The sequence below is a fragment of the Aphelocoma coerulescens genome, assembly GCF_041296385.1.
Source record: "Aphelocoma coerulescens isolate FSJ_1873_10779 chromosome Z unlocalized genomic scaffold, UR_Acoe_1.0 ChrZ, whole genome shotgun sequence".
NCBI classification, from domain to species: domain Eukaryota; kingdom Metazoa; phylum Chordata; class Aves; order Passeriformes; family Corvidae; genus Aphelocoma; species Aphelocoma coerulescens.
In genome coordinates this window covers 41,333,881-41,356,217 of record NW_027184085.1, presented here as the reverse complement: position 1 = coordinate 41,356,217, position 22,337 = coordinate 41,333,881, and the positions used below count along the sequence as shown (strand labels likewise).

The 22,337-nt window shown below is 40.9% G+C and overlaps 1 protein-coding gene across 7 annotated transcripts in view; it reads left to right on the top strand.

Moving 5' to 3' along the window:
- The window catches only part of SEMA4D (semaphorin 4D), a 101,387-nt gene extending 79,568 nt beyond the window's left edge, over nucleotides 1–21,819 (top strand). For 5 of the 7 annotated variants that reach the window (XM_069001456.1, XM_069001459.1, XM_069001455.1 and 2 more), the window contains exons 14-16: nucleotides 1,396–1,568; nucleotides 1,786–1,829; nucleotides 2,945–5,386. In XM_069001456.1, the coding sequence (XP_068857557.1) occupies nucleotides 1,396–1,568; nucleotides 1,786–1,829; nucleotides 2,945–3,861 (1,134 nt within the window). In that variant the 3' untranslated portion in view covers nucleotides 3,862–5,386. Of the gene's footprint in view, nucleotides 1–1,395; nucleotides 1,569–1,785; nucleotides 1,830–2,944; nucleotides 5,387–5,747; nucleotides 5,955–17,112; nucleotides 17,323–20,025; nucleotides 20,124–20,630 lie in introns of those variants that run through there. The other 2 variants (XM_069001460.1, XM_069001461.1) reach the window with 2 other exon arrangements.
- Nucleotides 21,820–22,337: the final 518 nt, after the last annotated feature.

Below are 22,337 nucleotides of genomic sequence, written 5' to 3'. Positions count from 1 at the left end.
GCACTTGGTTAATATCCAGAGGAAATCTAAACCCTTCAAATGCTGGTGGGATAGGTGTAAAGAACTGGTTGAAGGGTTGGGAGAAAACTTCCCCCGGTGTTATTGCTTCACGGAAGGTACCATTATTAACATAACCCCAAAAACATGCACTCAGTGTGAGATAGCCTTGTATCCATGTGCTCGCCTTCCAGAGGAATTTGAAAATCCATTAATTCCTCACCTTGTTTGACCAATAGTGCAAACTGGATAACAGTTATGGTACCCTTAGTTGTAGGACCCATGTTCAGATAAGGAGCTGCAAATGGGAGAAATATAGCCACGACCACCTGCCACCCGAACCAGGGTAAGCTAGCCCACATGGTGCTGCCTAATGAGGTTTCTCTATTCAGCACACAAAAAGTAGGTTACCCCGGAATTGTTAACTCATTTTTTGCCCTTTTCTCTCAATGCCCTCGAGCCCCACACTGGGCACCAAGATCTATCTTAGTTTGACGGACAGGCATCTGCTGAGGAAGGCAGGAGCCTGCCTTGGAATGGAAAATGTACCCCCCTTCCCTCTGAATTATTATAATTTTGAAGTTAAGGGGCTTTCAGTCAAAGATATGAGAAATAGGAATAATAGTTCCTTACTAGTGTAGATAACAAGGCAGTAATACAGAAACCCTGGCTTAACCTGACAGTCAGGATACAACCTGGCGCCCTGCCGGGCAGGGTAGTGGTAACAGTCTGATTAAGTGGTGGCTGCAGTCCTCTTTGAAGTGGTTCTGTTGCACTGGTGATCCTGTAGAAGGGTCTGGTCTTCCTCTGAAGGTCCAGTGGTGTTTATGTAGCTCTTGTCCTCTGGGAATCCAGTAGGTAAGGGCTGCCTGTGGCGTTCCAAACCTCAGATTATATCCAGGTAGGAATGCTTGGTTCCTCCCCCTGGGCGGAACATTTCACAATGGGATGATGTAATTTTATGAGTCATGCAGTGAGCCTAGATGGCTCATTAACAGAAGATATCTCTCTGGAAGGAGTTATCAGGGATCTGTCACAGAAGAGAGAAAGAACACTGCCCTACCTGGTTTTAGCAGATGGTGATAGAATACATACTTTTGGTTACATCCTACACTGTAACCTGAAACGTAAAGTCATAGTTAGACATGATTACTTTCCACGTACCTGTTTCAGCTTTTTGTTGTCTTTTTGCACTTTCAGCACTGCTGCAATATTTCCAAGATAACTGTCTAGAAATAAAAGCTAATCAAATGCTTATTCTCCTCAGGCACCACTTTTTACAAAATGCCTGTATGTATGCACTTTTTAATAATATTTAAATTGTTCAATGAATTGGGTTGTTTGGGTTTGAGAAAGTGATTGGCTGTGATTTTTTTTGTTGTGCTTTGTTTTCTTTAGGGCAGAAGATACCTCTTTGCTGGTTCAAATTCTGGTGTGGTGCAGTCTCCAGTGGCATTCTGTGACAAGTACACCACTTGCGTTGACTGTGTTTTAGCAAGGGATCCTTACTGTGCTTGGAAACCCCTTGAAGCTTCCTGCATTGATATTTTTAAAGAAGGTGAAATGGAAAGGTAATAGTATCCTTTGGTTACCTTACAGTTACAGTCAGTATTTAATCAGTCTTACTGATGATTGGAATTTTAAAAATTGAATGTTTTCAGATACAGACTTTTTCCTATCCATTTATGTCTGTTAGTTCTGTTTAGATGACTCTTATTTAGTACAAAAGGATGGGCAGACTTTAGGAAACAAGATTTGAAGTTGTAATGGTTGGACTTCCTTTTGCAGGAGCTGGATTCAAAACATAGGTGGAGATGCATCTTCTTGTTCTGGTGAGTTAGTCTTTGAAGAGCTCCTTCATATATCTAGGTGGAGTGGTGAAAGAGTTCTGTTTAGCTCAGCTTTTATTTTGTGATTATCTGGACATTGATTTGCATTTAAATAGGTATGGGATTCTGCTTTGAATATTTGAGCATTTATACAACCTGCATGTTGTCTTAAAAATTGTCTGTGTTTGTATGCATTTCAGTGTGCAGTGCACAACCCCCTGAAATGAATGGGGGCACCTCAACAGTGACTTGTGAATGAAAGCAATACCAGAAGTACTTCTAATGCAGAGGCCTCTGTCTCTTTGATGCAGCATTTGACATTCTACTGTGAGCTTTGACAAGTGCTTGGTTATTGCTGCTAGATCAGATTAAATGATTCTATAAAAAAAGCTGGTTTTATGGTGAGAGGGGAGGGGGAACTCAGAACATGATACAGAGCAGCTGAAGTACCTTCCATAGTGTTTTAAGACAAGTAACCACAGGTCCTTTCTTTATAGTATGTGCTGCTGCCACCAGATCAAGGAGATCATAAAGAGGAGTACAGTTACAGGAGATTTGAGCTGCAGTAAAAAAAGCTCTTAAGAGTTTGATGTACTCACTTTTTATTTCTAATCCTAGCAAAGTGTGGACTGCTATGAGAGCTTTGCTTGTTATTTTTTTTGTTAACTTGCAGGGTGGCATTGTGGGTGTGCCCTAAGTGCAACTAATCTTTTTTTTTCAGAAGAGAGTTCCTAATTCAGTTTCCTCTTGGATATTTTGTAGTTCCTGGTTTACTTAAAATGCACTGATTAGATATAAAATGAGACTAAGTACAGTATCTTTCCCAAACAATGACTTGTCTCAGGTGTACTCTCAGTTGTGGGTCACTGAGGTCTCACTTATCTAGAAGTGGAGGCTGTCTTAGAGTTGAGGTGTCCTATCTCTTAGTTTGTGTTGATGTTTCACGTGCAGCTTGGTATTCCACTGAGATTCTTGCATGCTGTCCACCTGGTCTTGTGAGGTGAATGCCATAATCTTCATGCTTCCAGTAAGACTGTAACACAGTCTGGTGAAGCTGTACAGATTAGAACAAACTGGAATCATTGCTGATACTCTGCACGTTTATTTTGATGTTCCAGATAAAGTAAGAGAGAATCCCCTACAGCATACATTCAAGCATGGGAGCACAGCAGAACTCAAGTGTTCTCAAAAGTCCAATCTGGCACAGGTAGTTTGGAAGTTCAAAGATGATGTGCTGAGAGTGGAGAGTCCCAAGTACCGTCTACTGGAAAAGGCACTGCTCATCTTCAATTTATCAGAAGGAGACAGTGGTGTTTACCAATGTTTGTCAGAAGAAAAAGTGAAAAACAAGAAATTTTCTCAAGTGCTGGCTAAGCATGTTTTGGAACTGAAAAAAATGCAGCATACCACAGTGGGCCCCACTGTGACAGCCGCACCAACAGAAGGTAATAGTGATGTGCCAAAAGTATCAGCTGTATCAGCCGAGGGGTCCACTGCTCACATCTCGACCACTCACATGGTACCAGTAACGACAGCGAGGATATTAACAAAGCCCATTGGCCCTGTCCTAACAAGTGTAGCCTCCAACACAGAGCTCTTCAATTCAATTCCTGATGCAGTCCCGGAAAAGACAATGTTCCTCAAGTCAAATGATAATTTCCTGTTGATGTTCCTCTTCCTCTTCTTTTTCATTCTCTTTTTGTGCCTGCTCTCCTACAACTGTTACAAAGGCTACTTGCCAGGGCAGTGCTTGAAGTTTCGCTCTGTGATGCTGCTCGGTAAGAAGAAGACGAAGTCAGATTTTTCTGATTGTGAGCAAAGTGTGAAAGAGACGCTGGTGGAGCAGGGCAGTGTCAGCCACCAGAGTGGGGAGCAGCCCAAGCCTGCGCACGACACCGGCTACGAGACCGAGCCCGACTGCGGGAACAGCCAGCTGCAGGCAGGGGACTCGCAGGCATCCCGCGAGGCCAGGGACAAGCCCTTCGATGTCAAGTGCGAGCTCAAGTACGCTGACTCGGATGTGGAGGGGGAGTGAAGGCCCCGTTGTCCCTCTCAGTGGCGGAAGTGAGCTGTGGTCCTGCGGCTGGCTATTTGAGCACGGAGAGCCTGGTGTGACAGCTAAGCCATAGCAGGGGTTACATGCTGAAGCTGTACAGCAAGCCAATTTTCATTCAGATCTCAACAGATTAGAGCAGTGGTGTACTTGTCTGGAGACCGTAGCATCTTGTGTTGTACTGTGGTTTTTTCTATTTTTTTTTCAAATGGCCAGTTTCAGATCACCACTTGTTTATTCCCAGTTTTCCCCTCCAGTGAGCACTTTGCTCTAGTAAAGCTACTTGCTTGTTCTTTGGCCATATTCTTCAATAGAGTAAAAGTAATTTTATAATTCAGTTGGCTTTAAAAAGTACTTCAGTCTACACATATTTTTAGTTGCCATTAAAAAAAGATCTAGTTTCATTTTAATTCCAAATTGGAAATTGAGTTTAGTTTATCAGATTGGTAAATTATAGACTTTTGTCCAGATTGGGACATTTTTTTTCTTTGCTCCTAGTGATTGTTTTTAGTTTTATGCTTTGTGTTTTGGCACACTAGATCTGTTTAGTTGGTTAAAGTTAATTTTTTTAACTGCTGTATAAGTATCTTAGATTTTAAGGTATAATGGGGATAGCATTGCCTTGATTTATGTAAGACTCAGGGATAATCTTGTTTAAAGGCTTTTTTCTTTGCTGCTTTCTAGAAATGTAGGTACTACAATATCAGTTCAAAACATGGAGTAAGTGGGGAATGGGGAAGGAGGAAACAAATGCTTTTCTGTTTTTTTTTTTTCCTCCCCCCCACCAGCCAGCCAGCTGGACATAGTCACATTTTATTTTCTATACAAAACTGGATTTTTTTTTTTTCTTTAGTTTATAGAACAGTACAGGCAAGCAACTGTCAGTTAGCAGTGACATGGATAGAGGTTTCTTGCATTGTGGAAGCAAAACAGGAATCAAGAAGAATTAACTCCAACAATTCAGCTAGTGACTCGCTGGAATGGACTGTTAGGACACAGCCTGATGAGAAAACATTGCTGATTTTTTTCTTCTTTTCAGATTCAGAAATAACTCAGCTTCTTTTTGTGACAAATCTTGCAGCGTCACCCTTTCTGGATGATACCTTCATTCTCCTATGCAACTGGAGACTTGAAACTGGAGCTGCTTAAACAATCAGTCCTTTGAACTGTTTATGTGAATCATGCCTGCTAACGTGAAAGTGTGCATTTGTTCTCAGCCTGGTTCACAGCAGCACTGTTTGTCTGTAAAAGCATTTTGTGTGCAGTACAGTCCTGAAGAATTGTTCCTCTCACTGCTTCTTTCTGTAAATATTGCTAGAAGTAGAATACATTTTAACAGTAAATAGCAGTATGCCTGGGCTGCTTTTCTGTGTTAAACCTTCATGCAAACATAATTTAGACCATCTTAGTGTAAACGGTTTATATTTTATAAGATTCAGTTTGGTTTTATTTTTCTATTTTTAATTATGTACATATAACAGAATAAATATTAAAATAAATTGTATTACATCTTGGCTTTTCTGAAACGTGACACAATGACAGTGCTTTCCATCTGGCAAGCACTAATGTTCCTTCAGATTTCCTTTGGGGGAAATGTAAAAACTTTGTAATTAATTTGAAGCAGCCTCTCAGCTTCAGTTGAATGGGTTATATATAACCCAGGGTGGGGAGATGGGAAGGGTGGGAGAAAAACAACATGGGTGAAGGAGGAAAGTGCTCTTCTCTAGGGGCCTAAGGACACTTTGTCTTACTGCCTTTCTAAAACTCACTTGTCTTTTTGCATTATTTCTTCATTGTGTGATGTATTTCTTGCAACTTTTTTCCTTAGTACCCTTTTACTTTCTTTTCTGTCCTCTTCTGTCACACAGCCTCATCTCCTATACCTTTCCCTCCTACTGGTACCTCCTTTTTGTCCTGTGTGGGAAGTGATTCACCTCCTTCACCCACCAGTACCCAGCCTGATGTTTGGTCTAGCAAAGACCCCGTAAAGGTCATGTTGTTGCCACCTTTCCTAAGTGACCAGGCACAGCATGTTAGTGTCCGGGGACCCTTCCACCTCTTCTGCCAAGCCACAGGTAAGTTGGAGGACCCCTGTATAAACCAGCACTTTCTGCATTAAAGGTTTAGCTGTGTCACCGTGTACTGTATAAGTTTTACTTTTCTTATGTTTGGCGGGGGGGGGAACAAGAGCAGAGATGGTACCAGGATGCCAACATGCTCTTACCAACAGTGAGTCACTGCGAGTACTGTTCTGTATAATGGAGGCTCTGATTCAGCAATCCACTTCAGTATGTTAATAGGTAACTGATTTTATTAGGCTCACTTGCATGCTGAAGGAATTCAGTGAACCAGGATTGCACATGGATGTCTAGCAGGTAGATATTTTCATTGTCAGTGTGTATGTAGTTTAAAAATCACACTTTTATTGGATTTGAACTTAGCATATTTTCTGAAGCAGGTCAGTCATTCTTTTTTCATCTTATTTCAAATGGTGAAGTACATACAGTAATAACTTCCATTTTATGACAGATAAATTACATGAGGTGTACAGGAGGACAAAGCTGTTTTTTCCATAGCAATTCAACATTTTTTTTCAGTTTTTGTTTGGATTGTTACAAATTACGGTTTGTAATTGCTGTTTTAAACTAAGTGTGGTTTAATGGATCTAAACAGGTCTTCATATTATTCTTTAAATATTATTATTCTTTAAAATATTCTTCTTATTCTTTAAAAGAGGACATTACACTAATTGAATAACTATAAAAAGTAGTGTTGTTCCATATTTGTGTCTATTAGTGTTACATGGAATCAGATCAAAATGCATAAATCTTGATAGGCATAAATCTTAATAAAGGCACTGTTTGTATTTCCATGGCTAAAAGGAACAACAGTGGGATGAAGGTTCTTTCATAGAATAGAATCATTCAGATTGGAAAACACTTTCCAGCAGTAATTGGTTCACTTTTGCCATAGGCAATTCAGAAACTTCATTGTCCACCATTGAAAAAAAAAGTTACAATAGCACAAAAGATTTAAACAGTTCGATAATCATACTACAGACCTGGACTTTCTTTTTAAATTGCTTTTTTTCATCCAGCAGTGCCTATCTTAACATGATGCTGATGCTGTCCTTAAAAATTGCATTTACCTTGGTAGTCAACTTAAGAAGGAAGGTGCAGTGTGCTAAAGTCAGCTTGTGGACTTCAGTCGTCAGGAGGTGTAGGGGTGAATAGTGTGAGAAGCTGTAACAACACCTGACATCCAAGGGGTGCGTATTGGCACAGGTGGGGCCAAGGTGACCCAGCTGTGGAAGCACTTCCAATGCCTTTCAAAGCAGGGAAGGACTGGACTTTGTATCATGGATGGAGGTTTTGCTCCCTTTGGGGAACAAGGCAATTGGCTGGCTCATCACACTCGTCTTACCCAAGATTACAACTTCAGTCTCTTGAGTTAAAAACCAAACTAGCAAGTGTAAACCATCACACTGAACTGGTGCAGATATTTTGCATCTTTCTGGGTCCTGCATGTGAGGATATATGAATTCATCCCGGGTGGGGGTTGGCTAAGCAATTGCTTTTGCAAGGAAGGTCTCTGCTTGGATTTGTTCAGATTTGTTCAGCGTCTGTTGATATTTCTTTATATTAACATAGCTGTAATGGAACTTTATTCCCCTCAGCTACGACTGTAAGGTAAAATGTGTTTGCAAGGAGCAAAAGGGTTAAATGAGACAGGAAGAGAGTTAAATGTTGTGCCTTGTTGTCTGCAAAAAGGATATGGCATCAGTAAATGTATGATGCAAATACATAGATTGCCACATCATCCAGTCAAAAACCTCAAGCTTATTTTTAATTAAGTTTCTAACTTAATTGTTATTTTATCAGAATTGCTGAATCTCTTCCTTTTTTTAATTGTAAATATCTGTTTCAAGCTGTCTGGAAACTCAGCAGCAGTTGGTGAGTTCTTTTGCTCATCTCTTACTCATCCCACCTGTTTTAACCTGAAAGCTCGCCTAAGGATAACACTTTACAACTTTGTAACTGGCTCATTTCCATAAGGTAAAGTGGATACAGCACAAACAGCACTTGTGGTAAACTGGTACATTTTTTCTGAAATACAAATTTTTCAAGCACGGAGTACTCCTGCCCTTCTGGAAAAGGAGGGAATAAATCTCCCTTCACAAATTTCTTCCCAGTTTGTCTCTCTCTAGTCCCCCAAAGTCTCACATTTCTGCAGAGACCTGTCTGCTGTGTGTGCATGGGCAAACATTAGGTTTCTTGTGTACTTCTTCTAATAAACTTTACTCTCCCATTACAGAATTTTTAAAATCTTTGCAGGCAGTTGAGGCAAGCTTCAAATAAATTGAACAAAATACTATACCATCTAGTTCAGGGGAGAGACAGTGAGTTGGTGATGTATGCACCTGCTGTATAATTTCTCTGGTGTGCTCTATTGAAATAAAATATAGTAGGAACAAGCATTTTCTAGAGTTTTGGTTCTGCTCAGAGATGTTTTAATGGCACCTCCTCCCCCAGCTTTGGAGTAGTATCTCCATGTCCATAACTTCACAGACCGATGACATAGCTAAAATACACTGAGTATGCTGTGCAACAGTTTAAATATTTCTATGATCAGAAATGCTGCAAAACGCTGTGCTTTACCTGCAGATCGAGACTCTCTGTGTCCATGGTGTCAGGATGACTCCCTCCCTTAGTTTGTCTGCAGCTGGAGATTTTACATACTGGATTATTTCCAGTTTTGGGGAAAAAAAAACAGGAGTGTGACCATAAAAGCTCTGTGAACTTGGCAATATACTTTAAAGGAGTTATTATTTCATGGAGATATTAAGATGGGTATCTGGTAACACCCACGTACAATGCCTGTTCCCTGTGGTTATGCTATTTTAGGAGTACAAGAAAGTTTCCCACATCCATGGAAGAAAAGATCCGTAACTTGACGAATCATAACTGCGGTTGGTTCACTAGAGGTTCCTCTTTGGTGGTGCCTGAAGTTGCACTGAAAGACATGCAGAAGGGTGGGAAAATACAAAATGCAATGCAGTGAAAATACAAAATGCAGTGCACTTCACGAGGACTGCTGCAGACTGAGTAAGACTCTTGGCAAGGCACCTGCAGAGTGAGTCTGAAAGAGACCAGCCCCAGGCTTGTCCAGGCACCTGAGGGCTGCCTGTGCTGGTGCCACCAAGTGCTGGTGCTTTGCAGGTCCCAGCACAAGGGCTCAAAAGCCCGTATACCTTGCTGCGCCTGATTTTTTTTTTTCCCCTGGGAGGAGGAAGTCGCCTGTCAGAGACTGATTTACCCATGGAAATGAGTAATTCATTCTTGGGTGAGGTTTTTTTGCATCATTTGCATGATTGCATCAGCCATGGTGCCCTGGGGTGGTCTGGTCTGGTGTAGAGCTCAGTCAGGAGAGGCATGGAGGTGAGCAGCATCCAGAGCAGAATGAGCCTGCCTAGGACTGTGCTTTGTGCTGGACATAATGTTTGTCCAGAACTACAAATGACAGCATTTAAATTACAGCATGCCAGCATCTTATAATGGACTTTACTTGGGTTGTTACTTTTCTGCTCTTAGAAGAGCACAAGTATCAATAGCAATTTTTCATACACTTGTGTTTTTATAACCAGTTGAAGTTGGTAAGTGGCTCTTAATTATGGCTATGGACAGATACAATGTTAGTTTTTGAAATGTGAGAATGGTTTAATTGGTAGCCTTGAAAGGAAAAGCTCTGCATCTTCCAGGACAAATCAATCCACTGCACAATATTTCAAAACTTTATAGAACTTTAAAATTTTTATGCAGTATGTTTTGAGATTTACACAGTGATGCTTTCCTGAAGCAATACCCATTACTTTAATCTGTATGCTTAGTAAATGGTTGGTTTACCTTCCTCTGGGAATGGTAAGTTTGCACCTTGTTAAACAATTTCATATCCCACTTCATGAATTGTCTTCTCAACAGACCTTTGGTGTTTCATCACATGCTTTTTGACTCAATATCAGTCTTTGGCTACAGTTGTCTCATAGTAGCTGTTAATTTGCCATTTTGTAGATTTGTACAATTTTTTTCAATGATTTCTGCACTGACTACACATTGCTTAAGAGCGCCTTGGCACTATAAAACCTTTCCTGTGTGCAGATCTCTGACACGCCACCTCTTTAATACTATTTGGGATGCATCTAGAAGACAACTTGAAAAATTAAGATTGTACCTTTAATATATAATAGAAAAGGGCTTGGAAGTTTTAGTGTTATAAAACTGGGTACATATCACAGACCTATTTTGCTTTAAACTCACAGACATTAAAGATACCCTTGTTGCTTTAGATTGCAATATCTTAGGAATGTAATCTTTTTACTACAATGCTGGCGTTTCTTTTTTTAGACATAGGGCTTGCTGAGACCATCATAGCTAAGCCTGCATGCAAAACTAAAAGCATGAAACACCTTTGTAAGTGCTGGGCTCTGATGGCTTCCTTCACAGTGATTTCTGTAAGGAAATTGAAAATTCATTTTCATGAGGACTGTGACATGGATGATGCATTTTTAAATTCTGTCATCAGCAGCAGATTTTGAAACATCTCTGTAGAAATTTCCTTTGCTGTGCAGTTTTATGTGTAAAGGCTATGTCAAGCTAAGAAATACGTGGAAAGGTGTGCAACAAGAATGCCTTTTCCTTGCTTTTTTTTTTTTTTTTTTTTACTATATTAGTTTTCCAGTAAGGGCTAGAATAAGTTCAGTGTAGAAATAATTTAAGCATAAAGCAAATTAAAAAGCATCAGGCATCAAATAAAAAAGGCGGAGAGCAAGGAAGTAGAACCAAAAGTGTCTTACTTTTTTCTCAGAAGATTTCATCAATTTTTTTTTTCCTACCTTTTACAGTGTGCAGCTGACCACATTCACACAGGTTTTTCCTGCAGAATGAATAAGAAGGTGCAGTTGGGAAACATCTTTTGTGGCTTCTAGTAGTTTATAAATGATTAAAACATAAAGAAAGGCCCTAAAATACCTTCCCATGGGAGATTCAGTCCACTTAGGACTAGAAGCTGTAGCCTGCAGTGGTTACTGCTGTTATAATGTGCGTGAAACACTTGAAGCTGCAGTGTGCTGTAGTGTGTCTCCTGCACGCCAGTAGGTGTTGCAAGCACTCACCACTAAATCTTGCAGGCTGCATCTCGTGTCAGCAGAGAGCTTGGGGAAAGGAAGCCACTGCATGGTTTTCAAAGCCTTCCACTGGTACCTGCACACAGTTTGAATGAGCTGCCCTTTTGAGAGATTTACTCGTCAAAAAGTCTGTCGAGGCCAAGGAAAAGAGCTGGCACCTCTGCAGGAGTACCTCTGTGAAGCAGCAGCTTTGCTGCTTAGTTGTCTAGTTCAGCTTTTCAGCTTGCTTGGGGATTGGGTGCTGCATGGGCTGTCAGCAGAGATGAACTGACTAGGTCACAAAACAGGCAGTATTCTCCATTTGAATTTAATGTATGCGATTTTGGGAGACTATGAGGGCACAGGAAGAAGAAGTTTTGCAGAATCCAGGTCAGCTTTTGTAGTGTGCCTAGGTATGTATAAAAAGAGAAGCTTGCTTTGCACTGGGGTCTTTGAGACCCAAATGCCTTTTGGGATGTCTTAGCTCAGGAGAGGGGGATTCACAGGTGTGTTTTGTTCCTGTACCATTTGCTTACAACAGTTTACTTGGCCTCCCAGTTCAGCTTTTTTTCTTTTGCAATTCAGCATAAATATTTCAACTGTTTTTCTCCTTGCTAATGTGGAACTCTTGATTCAGTAATGCCTCAGCTTGGAGCAGTACACTGGTAATAACTCCTACACCCTTGCTGTGATTTCCCAGTCATGCCTAAAGAGATGTGATGGATTTGGACTGGTATTGGAATCTGGAGCATAACCACAATTTTACACTGTATTCCTCAGAACATCTTGCTACCTGCAACTGATCAGGATTGCAGCCTGGCTACCTGTACACTTGTTTTTCTTGCCCATGAGAGCTACAGCCTGTAGACTTGTAATTATTAATCCATTGGTGTGGCTGATTAACTGAGTAATAACTTAGACCAAAGCTGTCATCTTTTTTTCAGCTATTTCAGCAGAAACTGCTACCAGAGCTACCTCAGCATGTTGTGTGCATTGTCCCCACAGTGGAGATGAAAATCTCATTTCCATCTCTTCAGTCATCTTCTGCTAGATCTACCTGACAAACAAAGCAAAAGCAGTAGTTTGTGTTCTCTGGAGAACAGGAGTGATTTTTAAAGAGCATGTTACTCCTTAAAATATGTTCTCCAATTTTCTTCACTTTATTTTAAAACTTAATGTAGTAGCCTTGTTAGCTGATAGGATGGCCAGAAATAATTAGGCAAACTCACACTACCAGGGAAGTTTAGGCTGGTCATCAGGAAAAAAATTCTTCACAGAAAGGGTGATTGGGCATTGGAATGGGATGCCCACACAGGTGGTGGAGTCCCCATCCCTGGAGGTGTTTAAGGAAGGACTGGATGTGGCACGTAGTGCCATGGTCTAAATTAAGTGGTGTTAGGTTATAGGTTGGACTTGATGATCTCAAAGGTCTTTTCCAACCTAGTTAATTCTGTGATACTGTGAAGATGGAACCTAATTTTTTTTTTTGACAGTTCCTGGTTCTAGCTTACTGGTGCTTCATCTGATTTTTCTTCACAGACAATTATTTATGTTCCAATTGCAAAACCTTTTTCTGGACACCATCAGAGAACATCTGAATAAATGCATGAACAGTTACCAATTGCATTTTCATGTAATGTGCCAGTCAGCCATTTTCCCAACCTGCTTTTAAATTCCACTCCAAGAAGACAGAGGCCGTGTCCTACTTGCATCCACATGTGCTGTGCATCACCTCTAGTGACTGGTTGCTGCTTCCAGCTTTTATGTGGTTCATGTTTCGCAGGAAGCGCTTCCTGCTTTTCATCTGCCTTCATAAGGCTGCATCAGCTTGTGGTGGTGATGTCACACAGAGGGACTGGTAATTTAATGAAGCACCACGTGTCTGAAGGAGGAGGACATCATGCATCCTTCAGTATGAAATACGTGGTGTTGGAAGCAATATTCTGTGGCATTTCAGAGCGGTCTATTTTCTTGGCTTTTTAAAGGGACTTTTTTCCATTGCTGTCAAGCTTGTCTTCTAGAATGCATTGCCCTATTTTAACAATCACAAACAAACACCAGCCAACAAAACTACAAAAAAAATGCACCCCTGTTATAGGGGGTACAGACTATTTAATTTGCACACTATTTGCAGAAAACTGCAAAGATGATTGTCTCAATTAAAGATTTTTTTCCTTCACTTTTCCAGTCAGTTACCCTCTGATGGCTTCATTTTGTACTAATTTATTATTCTGGTATGTTATCAGCAGCAATGACTCAGACTCCTAAAACTCAAGAACTGTGACCAGCCCTAAATCTTTCATTCACATACTAGGTAGTGCTGGTGGTAATGTTTCATATTAATGATTGACTAACCTCTTCCTGGGCTAACTTTGATGCCTGATTTAAAAAAACCTTCCCTCATCCAGATTATAGGGCCTTTTAAAACTTAATCCCTGCTCCGGATGAGGGCTTCCTGTATGATCTTGGTTTTCAGAAATCTGGGATGTTTGCTTCAGTAGCATTCAGCAAAGCTGCAAGCTTGGTAGCGAGCATTACATCCAGATGCCATTCTTTTTCTTAATCTGCTGCACGTGGTGAGCTTTGAAAGAGGTTTTGGTATGTATTGGGTTATACAAGGGAGTTTTATCCTAAACCTGAACTTCCCATCACTATGGATAGCCTCCGGTAGCAGTTCTTTGTCTAGATTATAAGCATTTGTGTGAAAGACTGTTACCCTGGTAGGATTTCTCTGTGGGATACCTGTCAGTTATCTTCCCTGCATTTCAATTTGCTGGCAACTTGCAGAAATGATTAGCTGGGGTCTAGGTTTGCTAATGGCTCCTGCTGTTGTAACAAGTCCCCTGTCTTTATCTTGGAAGTGTTTCTGTGAATATAGGGAAGGCTTATTAAATGCTACCCTTCAAGAACTGGGTTAGAAATGAGGGAGACCCTATGCTGAACCACCAGCAGTGGTAGCACTGCTCAGGTTCACAGTGCAGCTTCACTGGGCTGCTTTTGAAATCTCCACAGCTCTCTGCACATTGCAGCACTTGGCACAAGGAGCCAGCTTGGACAGTGCTCCCTCTTGGTCCTCCTGCCTTATGTCACTGAGCTCTACTTAATCCATAATCTGCTCCTTTTAAATTAGTGTCTCCAAGCTGGCTTGAAACCCATATGTCTATTAGGATGTGATATGTATATGGCAAATGCTTAATTTGATCCAGCTGAGCAGGGCACATCCCCATGCTGCTCTGACTCTGTAGCTGTATACTTCAGTTCTTCAAGTCTGGCTTTTTTTTACTTACTTTTTAAACCTTAGGTCAAATTTACATGAATAACCCAGTGAATGCAGTCAGACTGTGGGTAGAAGATTACAAGCAGCTGCAGTGGTTTGAGTTTCTATGACAGCTGAATTTTTTTCTCATGGAAAATACTAAGAAAAAAATAATCTGAGTATTAAATATATCATTTGTGTAAACCAGCCTGATTTCACATAGGTCAGAGAACCCATTCTGCTGGCAGAAACTACCTGGACAGTACCTGGGCCATTATTACCTGGGTGCTATAATTTCATTCAAACTGCTGAAAGCAGAGGAAATGAAGTCTATGTGGGAAAAAAGCAAACACTTCCACAGACACTGGAAATTTTGAGGGGCTTATGCAAAGAAAAGGGGTAGTTCAGATAATGCCACAAAGTTTCTTGTATTTTTTGTTTTATATCTGTTAATTCCTCTTCTAGAATCACCAAGGTGGTGAAGTTGGTTTTATTTCATCACGTGTAATTAATGTAGTTTATTGAAGCAATGTTTTTGATGTTAACTGTTTGAAATATATTTAATGACTTCTCAGACACAGCTACTTACATACTTGGCCTGTTGTGCTGTTTAGTTCTCTACTTGATTATTATGTTTTAATAAGATACTTTTTTTAAATCTTTCAAGCATTCCTAACATGGATGGCAAAGTAAGTAGATCAGGTTTGACAGAAACTTGTATTTTAAAGGTTGCACTTGACATATAATTAATTTGTGTTATAGTAACAATAGAAAATGCAGAGAATATGTTCGTGTTATTTTCCTTTATCTTAAAAAAATACTTCCCTAACCATTAGATATGATTCTGAATTTCTCACCATAGAGTTGTAGAAAATTTAACAAATGTGATTCAAAACTTTTGCAGATTAAACTGTTTCACAGTGTATTTTTTTCTATTGTTCCATCCTGAAAATGAAATCAAAGTAGAGAAGTTAATTGCCTGAGAATTGGAAACAAGCTCCACTGAAACAGGATCAGTAAAATCCTGAGTACTGCTTGCACCTAGATTTTGCTGTCAACCAGTGTAAGTGGGGATGAGTATGTATCTCTGGGGATTTCCAGTGCTTCTGACTGCACAGAAAAACAAAGGAAGAGTAAAATTGCCAAGTTGCAACTTTGTAAGGGGCCAATCTGAACCAAGACAGCTTGCAAAATTTCATGTATAAAGAAATTATTGCATTTTTATCTCTTGGTGAAATGTGGATGTAAGCTGAAATTTTGGCAGATTTCCAGCACAACTGAGATCTTTAGCACAGGAAAATAGAGCAGGTTCTCTGGTGTGAATAGTACATTTGACATAAGTTTAGGGAAGTGTCCTGCACTAAATATGCCACTTCCTTGCATGGCTCTAAAATGGCACTTAGGTATTTTGACTTTTTTGCTGTGCTTGCACTTACTATTCCTCCCATTTGTCCAAATTTCATCTTCAGCTTTAGTTTACTGAAGTAACTTGTCCCTGGTTCCAGACTTCCCATTCATTTAGTGACATGTAACCAGTCTGCTGTCAACTATAGAATAAGTACAATCATCCATAAAACACCTTAAAAAAAAAAAGTGTGCTAGACCAGCTATTTTCTGCTGTCAGCCCTTCAGACTGTGCCACTTCCCTCAGAGAAACTCTACAATGCTTTAACTAGATCATGTTCTCTATCATTCACCCTTACTCTTACTGCTAATTTGTGTGCCCATATTTGTGGGAGATTTGGAAATAAAACCTAGGAGTTAAGAATTTAGTATGATACATTGAGGGAGTACACAAATGTAAAAACTAGTTGATTTTTCTCTGCATGATTATCTAAAACTTAATTGGGACACTAACGGTAGAATTGTATTTTTCTAGGGAAAAAATGCCACATCAACTTGCTCACAGTAAAAGCTGTAGTAGGTTCTGTCAAGACATATTTGCAAAAATAGTTCGTTTTCTTTTTACCTCAAATTTCTCTTTACATCTTCTCATGCTAAGGCTAGTCTGGATCCTAGGCCCAGAGGGAGAAATAGTCATGTTTTAAACATCAGAATTACAAAGATCTTAGCTTGCCCCAGATGTCTGTATTTTAAATGGAAAGGCTCTGATGCTGCCAAGCACACTTCAGCCAACCTTGCTAGTTTTCTGGGAACAGCTGTTCTCTCCTCCAGGCTACTGTCAATCTCTGATTTATTCAAATGTTGCCCTTGCAGGTTAAGACAAATAATAGTAACCAGGCTAAAAAATTAAATTGCTCTTTGTTGTTGATCCAAGCTTCTTTCAAGTTCTGTCTTGCTTAAGTGCCTGCTGTGACTACTAGTTCTGTGCCTTTTCCACTTCTGCCTTTTTCATTACTACTTCCAGCATCTTTGACACACTGAGTTCTTGAACTTTTCCCCTCCTGGCCTTTTTTTCAGATTCTGCAAGGCATGTCTCAGGTGGTTTCAGCTTTGTACCAGGAGCTATGTTGGGCAGCAGTAGGCAATGTGCCTAGTGCTACAGGAATTCATACGGGCAGATGGTGCTGGTGTTCATCATTGGCTCTACCATGTGTGTGCTAAGTTCCCCCTTGCGAGAATCCACACAGAATTCTTCAATACATACAAACTCACAGCTTTGGCTTGAACCTAAATTTCCAGAGTTAGCTCCTCTTTATCCCAGGTTTTTGGTAGCTAGAACTTTAGCTGAAGAAACCTAAGAAACATTACAATCAACCATTTATGTTTTTAAGCCTAATCTTGATGTGATGGGGTTTGTGTTCTTTTCAAAGACTCATAGTCTATTTTCTTAAAGAATAACCTGACATTTTTACAGGTCCGGATGACTCCTACTTTGTCTGGAAGAAGAACGGACAAAAGATGAAGGGGTGCATCACAGAGCAATCTCACATGCTGCTTGATGGCAGAGTGCATGTTCTCAGCTGGGTCAAAGATTCAGTATCAGAAAACACAGAATACAGATGTTCATTCATCTCAAAAGTTGGGAACACAACGTCGGAAGTGCTGATCACAGTGGAAGATAAAGGTAGGGTTGTTCCAAATGCATGCTGTGTTTGGCCTGACCTTGATAAGAGTAAAGCTCTGTAATATTCACCCATAAAACATGTGCATATCTAAAGGTGGTAACTCTTGCCTACAGCATAAGTATCCACTTCAATTATGAAAATGTTTTAGAGCCATAAAAACTCCTTCTTCTACCCCTTCCCTCAAAGGGCTTATGTAAATTAGCAGTTACGATCTAGAAATTGAACCAAAACCTGCTAAATTAATTAACAAAAACTGAAAACCAAATGAGTAATAGAGAGCTACAAATAAGTACTCAGCTGGAATTCTACAAGGTAATGTAGAAAAATTCTTTAATTCACATGGACTTAAGGTAAGGTAAAGAGAAGGTAAAGAGAAACCCCCACTACCCTAGATTTTTGAAATTGCATGATTTGTAAACCATCTATGGTTGGGCAAGGTCAGTTTTCTCAGCTCCATCTGGACACTAACTAGGCAGACGGGCAGTTAAATAACTTCAGCAATTGCAGGATTTTGGAGTATCCAGAATGCCTGCTGCAAAAAGCTCTTGAGACATTACCCAGGCCTGAAGAAGGTCTGAACAGTCTTTAAAAAGACAGCAGGAGCAATGGACATGACACAGCATGGATTTTCTTGGCAAAATGAATGAAAAATTAACCAGCCTGTTAATACTGAATGTGAGTCTGTCAAGGCTCAGTGCTGCTTTTTTTTCAATGACAGAGAAAAGCCATGGGAGTTATGCCATCACTCCAGTTACTTTGAAGTCTGTGTTAGAAGCAGAATTAAGAGCATCTCAGTGAAACCAATGTAAAGCAGACAGAGGGGCTCTCACTGTGCTCTAAAAACATACATACCACTGTTGCTAGGGTCCCAAAGGATAAACAGAAAATATGTCACCATCAGTCTTACCTTCTGCAAAAAAAGCTGGCAAACAGAAATAGCACTAGAATTTTACCAAGATGCAGTAACATATCCCTTCTTTAATTATCACTGGGAGGAAGTATAAAGAACTCTTGAGTGAAATTACATGGCACCTACAGAGGGCTGAAGGATCAGACCCAGCCAACATGGATTTAGGATGGGCAGGTCATTCCTAAATCAGGACCAACCTGATGCCCTTTTATGACCAAGTGACCTGTCTGGTGGATGCAGGAAAGGCTGTGAATGTTGTCTCTTTGGACTTCAGCAAGGCCTTTAATACTGTCCCCCACAGCATACTCCTGGAAAAGCTGGAAGCCCATGGCTTGGACAGGGGCTCTCTTTGCTGGATTAAGAACTGGCTGATGCCCAGCACCAGAGCGTGGTGGTGAACGGTGCTGCATCCAGCTGGCGGCCCGTCACCAGTGGTGTCCCTCAGGGGTCTGTACTGGGACCAGTCCTATTTAATATCTTCACTGATAATCTGGATGAGGGGATTGAGTCTACCATCAGCAAATTTGCAGATGACACCAAGCTGGGGGGTGCACGTCAATCTGGTGGAGTATAGGAGGACTCTGCAGCGGGACCTGGACAGGCTTGATGGGCTGAATCCAGCAATGAGGTTCAACAAGACCAAGTGCTGGGTCCTGCTTTGGCCACAACAACCCCCTGCAGCACTACAGGCTGGGGACAGAATGGCTGGACAGAGGCCAGGCAGAAAGGGACCTGGAGGTACTGATTGACAGTGGATGAACACAAGCCAGCAGTGAGCCCAGGTTGCCAAGAAGGCCAATGTCATCCTGGCCTGTATGAGCAACAGGCCAGCAGGACCAGGGAAGTCATTCTTCCCCTGTACTCAGCACTGCTTAGGCCACACCTTGGGTACTGCATTCAGTTCTGGGTGCCTGCAGTTTGTGGAGATGATGGAGTGGGATGTTGAGGTGCTGGAGCATGTCCAGAGAAGGGCAATGGAGCTGGTGAAGGGTCTGGAGCACAAGTCCTGTGAGGAGCAGCTGAGCGAGCTGGGGTTGCTTAGCCTGGAGGAGGCTCAGGGGTGACCTTATCCCTCTCTACAACTGCCTGAAAGGAAGGTGCAGCCAGGTGGGGGTCAGTCTCTTCTCCCAGGCCACCAGTGACAGGACAGGAGGACACAGTCTAAAGCTGCACCAGGGCAGGTTTCAATTGGACATTAGGAAGAATTTCTTCACAGAAAGGATGATGAAACATTGGAATTAGCTGCCCAGGGAAGTAGTGGAGCCACAGTCCCTGAAGGTGTTTAAGGAAAAACTGGATGCGGCACCAGGTGCCATGGTCTGGTTGACAATGTAGTGTTGGATCCTAGGTTGGATTTGATGATCTCAGAGGTCTTTTCCAACCTGATTCTGTGATTCTACGATTACTGAAAAATGGGGAATACTAGCTGGACACATCCATCAGGTCATTGGTTCATCATGTCAGCCAGTCCTCTCCATCTTTTTCTCCCCAGGCTTGTTATGATCTAACTGAAGCATTCCTGTGCTTGTTACATGGGTTTGAACTATTAATTTGTAGGTCCTACCTTCTAGATCTTGAATCACAGATAAACAGCACTAAGCCTGTTTCCTCTGGAGGATATTAAGTTTGCTGCACAGGGTAAGAGACATAACAATTTCAACAGCACTTACTGCAAAATGAGCTGACGGTTCCTTCTAGCTCTCCTTCCTGCAAGACAGGCAGTCCTGCAACTGATCAGGTACTGACTTCTACCATTATATGGTTATGTAATCATCCCATGTACAATTCTCAGATAGTGCTGGCCAGGAAGCATGGACCAAAGAATTTGATATGTGGAGAAGTGCCATCAGTGAACATGACAAGATGATGCAAAACTGGAGGAAAACATGGGTAAGACTTTTATAAACTGCCTCTTGCACTTCTGCAACTGCATGCACTTATTAACAAAATGATCAATGTTCCTGTACAAGTCCTGGTTCATGACCCTCTCAGCAGTGAAGTCTGTTCTATCTGTGACATTCATCGCAGTTACATCAGCTTGTTCCTTCAGTCCATGAACCAAGTGCTCATCAGTCAGTAGTTCTCTTCCTGCCCAAAAGAGTAAGTCTGTGTATAATGAATAGAATAGATCAATTTCATCACAGCTGTAGACTAACTGGATTGCAGAGACTACTGGACTCCAGAAATGATACTGTCCATAAAAGCTGACCATTTTTTACAAAAAAGGTCCATACCCATCTATCAGTATTTTTCTTCAACAGTTAGAACAAAGATTACTTTTGAAAACCTTAGATATGACATGCTTGCTGCTTGTGGAACAGTTAGGATAGGCAACCTTTAAGCCCCATTTTCATTTTTAGAGTGGTATTAATACATCATTCTGAATTTTTTCTTCAGGAGACCTGCAACAAGAGAAACAGCCTCTAAGGGACAAAGGAATGAACAGGCTAGAAGGAGAAATGTATGCAAGTTAAGAATACCTGGTACTCTTGTGTTATTGCATTTGGAGATGTCTTTGCAAGCATTAGAGCTGGCTTTAAAACTGATATTCAGAATCACCTCAAGCATGAAGTGGAAGGGGATTTTCTTACTGCACCAAAGAATAATTAAGTTACACACTACAGGAAAAGCCATCCATCCCATGCTGCAACTAAGAGATTTTCTGATGTCAGCTATTTCAGCTTAATAAAGAACAAAAGTAGTCTCAGTAAAACTTGTGCTGTTCAAAGAACATAGTCTGTCTTCTGAGTTCATAAAGCCAACCAGGTAATTTTGGGCTTGAAGATCTTGGCATATGATTTAGAAATTAGGACATGGATCACATTTATTTAAAGGCATTTCAACGTGTACACTTATTTTTCTTTTACGATGTTTACCCTTATGTTGCCAGTGTTTTGAAGAGCATTCCTTTCTAGTGTCATCAAGTTCATTTGTTCAAACACATTTCCTTCGGTAATTGTGCTGGATTTGGCTGGGGTAGAGTTAATTTTCTTCACAGTGGCTGGTAGGAGGCTGTTTTGCATTTGTGCTAATGCAGGGTTGATAATACAGAGATGTTATTGCTGAGCAGGGCTTACACAGAGCCAGGGCCTTTTCTGCTTTTTGCACTGCTACAATGGTGAGGAAGTTAGGGGGTGCAGGGGAGGTTGGGAGGAGACACAGCCAGGACAGCGACCCAACTGACCAAAGGGATATTCCAGACTGTATGGCATCTGTGCTCAGGATATAAAGGCGGGAGGAGATGTATGGAGTGATAACATTTGTCTTCCCGAGTAACCATTACATGTCATGGGCTCTGCTCTCCTGGAGCTGGCTGAACACCTGCCTGCCCATGGGAAGTGGTGAATGAATTCCTTGTTTTGCTTTGTTTGTGTGCATGGCTTTTGCTTTTCCTATTAAACTGTCATCATCTCAACCCACGGATTTTCTAGCTTTTACCCTTCTGATTTGCTCCCACTGTGAGAGGCTGGGTGGTGCTTGGTTGCTGCGTGGGCTTAAACCATGACAGTAATAATCCTGTACCAAATAAAGAAGTCCTGACTAATGCTTAAAATACAGATAGATTACAAAGTATGCAAGAAGACCCTAGTTTTTGAAAATTCTTCTTCTATATTTGAGAAAATGTAGCTTAAAAGAATTCTATGCTGAATGAATTCAAAGACCATTCCTTATGATGATCAAGTGTGGACTGAAAATATGAGGACCTACACTATCCACAGTACAATTGTTCTGAACAGTAATGCCGTAAAGTTTTGTCCTTCTGCATCTAAGAAACAAAAGTCTGAGGTATAAATCAAATTTTCTCTATTATCTGCTTAATGGATTTCAACAATCTGGAAGCAAGTAAGATGCTCCCTAATCAATCAGCCCAGGTGGAGAACTGCTTTGAGCCACAGCAGAAAGCTTCATAGTCATCCCTAAGTTCTCCCCTATGTGGTAAGATTTAAATTAGAGTGTTTCCAACATCAAAGACAGCAGTCACCCCATGCTAAGACTTGAATGACCCTTTTTCTTTAGTATGAGACCACCTTGTCACACACACAGGGTTGCAACTCATATTTTCCCTATTTTCTTAACCATTTTCCCTATTTTTCACATAGGTGT